This window comes from Cupressus sempervirens, chromosome 7, assembly GCF_028749045.1.
Source record: "Cupressus sempervirens isolate cs-2001-9-10 chromosome 7, ASM2874904v1, whole genome shotgun sequence".
In the NCBI taxonomy this organism is placed as follows: domain Eukaryota; kingdom Viridiplantae; phylum Streptophyta; class Pinopsida; order Cupressales; family Cupressaceae; genus Cupressus; species Cupressus sempervirens.
This window is the reverse complement of record NC_143124.1, coordinates 804,753,468-804,761,792: the sequence shown is the minus strand read 5'-3', so window position 1 is coordinate 804,761,792 and position 8,325 is coordinate 804,753,468. Positions and strand designations below refer to the sequence as shown.

General features: G+C 35.9%; 1 protein-coding gene across 1 annotated transcript; it reads left to right on the top strand.

Annotated features, from left to right (window-relative positions):
- Positions 1 to 2,533: 2,533 nt before the first annotated feature.
- LOC149549826 (uncharacterized) lies at positions 2,534 to 6,166 on the top strand. Its single transcript, XM_089793056.1, has 3 exons — positions 2,534 to 2,996; positions 3,356 to 3,752; positions 4,358 to 6,166. The coding sequence occupies exons 1-3, from the start codon at positions 2,855 to 2,857 to the stop codon at positions 5,811 to 5,813; spliced, it is 1,995 nt and encodes a 664-aa protein (XP_089649182.1). The 5' UTR covers positions 2,534 to 2,854; the 3' UTR covers positions 5,814 to 6,166.
- The last annotated feature ends 2,159 nt before the right edge of the window (positions 6,167 to 8,325 follow it).

Sequence of the window (8,325 nt, the reverse complement as noted above, 5' to 3'; positions counted from 1 at the left end):
AGATTTGTTCTTACATTTTGTGTATTGTGGCTCTTTAACTAAACACTTGCATGGCATATTTATTGATAGGACTAATGTGAGTTGTTAGGAAGAAAAAATGAACATCTGACTAAATATTAGTACATTGAAGAAGAAAATATCTATAAAGATATTATTTTTCTATTGACTTTGTTTATTACCTACATTCAATTTCACATATTATAGATTATTCAATTCAGCTTCTACCTATTTTACCATGTCCTTATGTTTATACCATTTCTTATGTCAACTAAAAAAATATTTTTATCTTGTATTAAAAGAAATACTAAGAAATGTTCAAATATATCTATATAGGAATCAATATCAGTATGCATCTCCATTAAAAAATTATTATTGCAACTGTCCAACTTCTAGAATGCACCAATGTATTAACTATAACATTCCAAAATAATTTGAATATTGATATATCTTTAAAACTAGTTAATCATTTCCTCTTAAATATGCCTTAAGAAATAAATGTTAACATGTAATTACTAAACACCTAAAATATATGATTCTGCAATGGATGAAGTGTCCGTAATGTTTCTTTCTTTATCTAAATAGTAACAATTTTACATCTCATTTATGCCCAAAAATGACCAGACCCCTCTTTATATGCATTGTAAGGTAAATATATAAAACTTCAAAGTGGACCAAATATCTCTCTGCACTTGCTGCCTTATAACGTCACAAGCAGTAGAAGATGAGCATGGTTATCCCTTCCCAAGCAAGCTCAGTGCCTTTGGAGGTCGTGCACTTCATCTTGTGTCTTCCTTAGATTGAGATGGGCATAGCAATTGAGATGAATTTAATATATCTCAAAACAGGTTTCTTCTTTCGAAATAAAAAAGAGGGTCGCCTACACATTGGAATTGAGACAGGCATTGTCGTATATGGTCGGACGTTAGTGGGATTTGAGTTATACTCCTCTAGATTTTATACAACATAAACATCCTTAGCAATAGAGAATGTTACATCAAGTTGCAATCCCTTACATGGCGCTGTGAAATGCCGAATCCTTCCTAGGGTTCTTCAACCAGTTGTATTAGGCCAAGTAAATGAATAATATTAAACCTAGAAAGGCATTTGTTCTTCGTTCACCTTCCAAGACAATAGTTTATATATTACTAAACCTAGCAAGGCATTTGTTCTTTTGTTCACCTTCCAAGACAATGGAATCAAAAACAAAGTGCAAACCCAATTTTTTTAATTCTTTTTCAATTTTTCCATGCCTTGAAATCCATCTTCTACTCTTCTCTCAAAAAATTCACCCCTGGACATGTTTTACCATCTTCTCTTTATCCCCATCTATGCAAACTCATTCCTTTTCGCTGTTATTCATGTTTTATATAAGATATCTGTCCATTCAGGAAGAGAAAAAATGCACCAAACCAGACAGCAACTTTTCCCACCATGTCCTCCATTCAACACATATCAGAGCGATTTTATAAACTAAGATTCTTAATGCAGTCTACACGTGTGGAAGTGTGAAAGAGGCATCTAGGGTTTACCCATATTATTATTATTTTTGACCCCCCAACTGGTAAAACTATGTACGACAGGTACTTGGCTGCTTTAACTACACTCCTCTCCACTTCCCACTCTGAGATTTGAGGACAAGAATTGGTTTTCTTTTTCTTTCCCTCAGCTTTTATTCGGAATTGGTCAATTTTTGAGTGGACAAGGCGCGTGGATTATTAAGAAAACATTGGGACCAGAGGGGTTTATTAAATTTGTGGTGGTCAATCAATCATAGTCATTGTTCGTGTTAATAATAGGTTAATCATTCCTCCGGGAAAGGCAAAGACCACTTTACGACCTCATCATCGTCATCATCATCATACTTACTATCATTGCTACTGTGTATCTTTTTATCGCTTTGCTTTTTCTCTTCTTTTTGTTGTGGGCGGAAGCAAGGCAAAGAAGAGAAAGCGATGATACAATTTTGTGATGAATTGCTTCTGAAGGATTTTTTTTGTTATCCACAAATAAAGGGTGCAGGGAAGACAAACAAGGAAGGAATAAAATTCATCCATCTCCATTGGCTCTATAGTTGTGAACTTTGAAGAAGTTTTGTATCTCATTGGTATTATGGTTTTTTGATTTGGTAATGTTGGGTATTGAATAATTATCTCAGAATTGTTGTTTCAAGGGGTAAAAGTGTGAAGGGTATACAAACAAGGAAGGAATAAAATCTATCCATCTTCAGAGTTTGTTCTGAAAAAGTTTTGATGTCATTGGTATTATGGTTTTTTTGATCTGCTTATGTTGGGTATTAAATAATTAGGTCAAAAATGTTGTTTAAAGGGGTAAACGATGAAGCATATTGATTTCATGTGAGGTGGGTGATGTAAAGCTGGGACCAAAGAGGGAACATCAAGGTGGGGATAGGCGTACAAGCTTGTGGCCCCGTCTATGGCCGACCATTTTTTTCCCCAATAGTGAAATATGCCCTTGTGAAGATTTGGATGGACCAAAATGCTTATCAGTTTGTGATGACAATTAAAATTTCTTTATCATATGGAAAATAGCGGGATTTGCACTACGAATCTCATGATTGAGGATTGCCAGGAGAAAACGTGTTGTGGTTTTTTCTCCTTGCAGATCTACCATGAGCCAACCGAGGAGTGTTTTTGCTTCGGTTTGAAGTGAAAAACTCTGAGCTTTTAGTAGGGATCCATGAGAGGCTACTGCACGTGCGGGAGGCCCAGGCCTTCCGCGGTCTCTTGACTGATCTGTGGTTTGTATGTTTTAGGGGTTGAAAGAGAGATCGCTTGAATAGATTCACATATATATCGAGGTGCAGGGTGAATAAAGTTAGAATTTTGTACTAACAATGTCTAACATGACTGGTGAAGCGAGTTTCTCATCTGGCAACAGAGGTGATGTGAATATGTTGTCCACTGGAGCAGGGACTTCATCAAACCCTTCCCACCAGGCCCCGGCCAAGAGAAAACGAAATCTCCCAGGGACACCAGGTAATCATTATAATATTTATATTCTCCTATTTTGACGATAGATCATGTAGTATGATTGGAAACGTTGGTGCTTAGAATATTTAAGCAATCGATCTCAGAAATGATATATATGAAACTCATATGGTCGTTACTTCATGGTTATGAAATTGGTTTTTGGGGATAAAACTGATACACTGATTTCAATATGGGGATAGCACTGGTATTTTGATTATCATATGGTAATCGAACTCAGTAAAATTGGTACTTTTGATTGCTAAATGAGATTGCTTTGTTTTTAACAATTTTTGTTTTTATCAATGTTTTCGATCACATTTTATGATTTTGTTAGAATATTAAATTGGTGGAAATATTTCTTGCAGACCCAGAAGCCGAAGTTGTGGCCCTATCGCCTAAAACTCTGATGGCCACCAACAGATTTGTGTGTGAAATCTGCAACAAGGGCTTCCAGAGAGACCAGAACCTACAACTTCACAGGCGAGGGCATAATCTTCCATGGAAGTTGAAGCAAAGAACGAGCAAGGAAATAAAGAAGAGGGTGTACATATGTCCCGAGACATCTTGTGTGCATCACCATCCATCCAGAGCGCTGGGAGACCTGACTGGTATTAAGAAACACTTCTGTCGAAAGCATGGGGAGAAGAAATGGAAGTGCGATAAGTGTTCCAAGCGATACGCCGTCCAATCCGACTGGAAAGCCCATTCCAAGACCTGCGGCACCCGGGAGTACAGATGCGACTGTGGGACTCTTTTCTCAAGGTATTTTGCTTTCCAATCATAGTCCATATCTCAATCTGTTAATGGGTCCTCATTCTACTTTTAAAAAATCAAAACAAATCATGTGTACTGTTGTGATGAATGTGTAGCTAGGTCTAATGTAGTCGGTAATGCTTTCGAAAGCCCATAGTCAGCCATCTATTGTATGTAAAGTTTGCACAAATTAGATCTGTGACTTATGTTGCTCCAATGTCTATTCCCTTGTAGGATTATTGGGTTATGAAGTTCAACGTGCACATGACTGTTTGTTCTCTATCTTAACTCTTCGTATTTCTAGAGTTCTTTATGATGGCTGTGTGCAGTCAATGTAATGTAATAAATATTTGACATTAATAAAGTTATTTGCTACTAGAATGTATATGTAGACAAGTTATGCCAACCATGATAAATCTTGTGTCCACTAGACTGTATAAGTAGACAAGTTATGCCAACCACGATAAATCTTGTGTTTTGAGTTTTGTATTCTTTGATTCCATTTCTTTCTTTGGGTTTGAAGATCAGAAAAAAAAAAGAGCGAATAGAAATTTGGACCTTATAGGTGGCTTAATGGGTAAATTAGATCTGAGTCATTGGCATTGTGTGGACAGGAGGGACAGCTTTATAACCCACCGAGCATTTTGTGATGCGCTGGCTGAGGAGAGCGCAAGATTATCTGGTGGAATTAATGCAGGAATTGGGCAGATGAGCAATCAATTGGGCATTGTCCAGGGAACATCAGCTTCAATGTCTCATTTAATGGGTGCCGCTAATCCTACATCTAGATTTGGAGGATTAAATCCTTCGGAGGGCCAGTTCAATCCATCAGCCTACAGACATGCATTCAGTACTAATGGAGGATCCACAGGGGGAATAGGAGTGAACCCAAGAGCTAGGGTTCCATTGTGGTTGGGAGTACAAGGCAATAGAGATCAACAGCCATCAAATTCTATGGAGATTTTCAACAAATCCATATTGGGGTCCTCAGAGTACGATGATTCTCATGGAGGAAAACCCCTACCAGCATTATTATCAATGACCTCTTCTAATTCCGGAAACCTCTATTCCAATCTATTCACTTCAGGCTCAGTGAATGTAGCTTCCTCAGGCATACAAAATAGTGATAGCTATGGATGCAATTGGGCAGAGAGAAGTTCTGGCACAGCTCGTCTTTCTCTTTCAACTTCCACTGGATTGACAACCAATTCTTCTTCAGTTACAAATAGTGTCAATGATGGAAGTAACCCTTCTAGCAATGTGTATCATGGTGGCAACAATGCTCAGATGTCTGCAACTGCTTTGCTTCAGAAAGCTGCTCAAATAGGTGCAACGACTAGCAATTCATCCATGATTAGAGGGTATGGCATGCATGGATCTAATAATAGTACAATGGGCTTGGGATTGTCTTGGCAAGGAGCATCACAAGAAGAGGTAAGAGGCAATAGAAATGTAAACCTAATGCTCAATAATAGCTTTAATGGACCTCACAATTGGAATCCCTTTATGAAAGGTCCTCTAGAGCAAATGACAGTAGAAGGTGGTAGTTGTGGTGGTGGTGGCGGCGACGGGGTTTACAATCATGAAAGGCCCTCTAGACCAGCAGAGAATGCTGGTCTAAATGATTTGATGAACTCTTTTTCAGGGAGTCCGAGTGGAGTAAGCTTGAATGCAATGCACTCCTCATTTAGCTCAAGCATGGCTGATTCTGGAAACTTCTCAGCCTTGAATATGATTCCCACAAGACCCAACATGAAAGATGGTAGTACAAGACACAGCTTTCAAATGCCATCCATGATGATGCAAGGGGGAAGCTCAAGCAATCAGCATAGAAACGAAGATGGGTCAGAAGATGGATTGACTAGAGACTTTCTAGGCGTTGGAGGCATGCAACTTGGAGGCTTGCATGGAAGAACCTTCTCCCAACCTGACCACCTTGCAGCCGCCACTTTCACTTCATTAGGATCAGCAATGGACATGACTTCATTTAGTGCTCAAAGGGCTGAAAACATTCACCCAATTGGTGCACATCATGGCCATTCACCTGTGAGATCATGGGGTGCTACTTGAAAAAGTAGCATTGGCATCTGCTGCGAGTCATGTTCGCAGGTCTGAACTTCCATCAAAAAATTATATTAATATGATTAAATGCTACAATGAGCGAGGCAAAAGTCGGATTTGATCAGGATTTCCTCTACAAGCAATCGCCATTCCGCCAATATTTTCCTGCTGCTATAATGGTAAGTTCTTTATTATTGCCAACTAATGGTTTGAAATTAAGTGGTAAGCTGATGAACAACAAGACTGCTATATTCCTGAAAATATTCAGTGTAAAGTAGCATCATCCATAGGCAGCAGCATTACCTACTTAAAACAAAGAAACTAATTCTCTTCAACGTGTATTAAAGATTGGCTTTTCCTTATTCACTGAATGCTGTGTTTTACTTATTGCGGTCCCCTCTCAGTGATTCTACTAATCTCAAATGAAACAAGCAAATAATAATCAGAAAATTAACATTGTTACCCAAACTAAGATATGCAAGTCCCGAATTCATAACCGACTGCGTCAGATATTTTTGCATTTCGTATACAAGCCAGAAACCACATCTTAGTTTAAAAAAGACACAGTAATACGTGACCTAGAAAATGACTTTTCGTACGTGTAAAGGGGCTTATATATGGAGTTCACGTGATCATGATACGCTTCTGCATATTTTTCCCACAAACATACATATACGCCATTAAACCAGTACTCGTCCAAGATATTAACTTTGTAGAAAAACAGAATCCTCGTTTGTTTTTGGATAAGCATCGACTTCCTGGGATTGGAGATTTTTGGTTTACAACGTACCATTTGGGATAACAACTGCATGTTGCTTTTTTGGACCACTGTTTCATTTCGGAAACAATTTCAGGTTTCAGAGGATTCTACCCTAAGTAAGAATAGCTTAGAGATCACTTTAACCAGAGCATATTGTCCCTTTCTCTCACAGATTGAAGGTCGCTTTCTCTGATTATGCCCCAGTTCTAACATTAGACTTACAACGCATCTGAATTCCTTTACCTAAGTCTCTGTTTTGTTTGTTTTGCCTTTCTCTCTATGTTTTTTCCTACTAAAAACTGAACTTGTCCTTCAAGCTTTCACTAATATTTAGATATCGATATCATTGAAACCAAAATCCCTTAAGTTGGGCCACGATTGAGCAGGTTCTGATTATTTGAACTTTAGGGCATTCCTCCAAATGAAAAATAAGGTAGCTGTTCTAGGGTCTTATGGAATTTCATAGATCAACATATTAGCTCCTTTAGATTACATGTAAACGTAGCGGTCCTTTATATGGCGTAGAAGAGGAGGTAGTGAGAACTTGTTTAAAAATTTGGATTGTCAAAAATTAAATTTACATATATATATATATATATATAGTGGAGATATTCTTATAATATAATTTAGAAAATAGGTGTGTTGATACTTTCAATGCAAAATGAAAGATATTATTAATATTATTTGTTATAATTAATAAATAAATTATAAATTATTAAATATTTTATAATATTTAATATATTTAATATGATCATTTCAGAAATATATTTAGTATAATAGATATTTTAATAATCTTTTTAGAGATCTATATCTTTATATACATACAATTAATCTAGTCAAGATATATGTTTTGATTAAGCAAGTAGAATTAAATTTAGGGTTGAAATTAGAGTTTTGGCTTGTAGTAGAGTATATATAAGATTTATCATTAAGGTTAACTTATAATAAAACATAAGGCAAATGTGATAGATTTGATTATGATACATGTAATATTTAATATATATTTATGACATATATGTTATATTATATAGTTTATGTGTTCACTTCAAGAATATCTATAGTACAAGAGATTCCCTTTGAAGATATAAAAGACAATCAAAATATATGTTTTTCATTGAAGTTATTGGGGAATTGTCTCCACAGTACCTACTTCTTTCATAAAACCTTGAATGCAACCACTTTTCTATATGTTCTCATTAGATAAGTGGGATAGGACCCAGTTCCTTAAACACGCATAACTTTTGTATGTGTTTCTTTAAGCTTTCCAAAGCCATTATCCATTCTAAATATTTCTATCTCTTTGAATGCAATCAATTGGTTTGATTATGCTTTCCAACTCTTAGAAGATTTTGTGGCAATACTCCAAAATAGATCTTTTACATTTGCCTACATGTATTAAAAAATAACCACATAAGTTAATAGAGATATCAATGATTGCAATTGTGATTTCTAATTCATTCTTTGAAATATTCACTAATACATAAACTTATTTGTTGAACCAGAAAAAAATTAAGGCCAATATTTATAAGCATCCTAATGTATGGGCTATTTTAAGGATAGATGAGGTGGCGATTCAAAGATTTGGATTGTAAACATCATACTAACAACTAATATATGGATAAAAAGTGCTACAAAATTAAATTAAATATTTTTATAAATTCTATTTATAATATATTTATATCTAATTAATATTTTTTTATTTTTTAAACTTCTATGTAATACTATAATTATTAAGAGAAAATTTTACACTCTTATTATAGG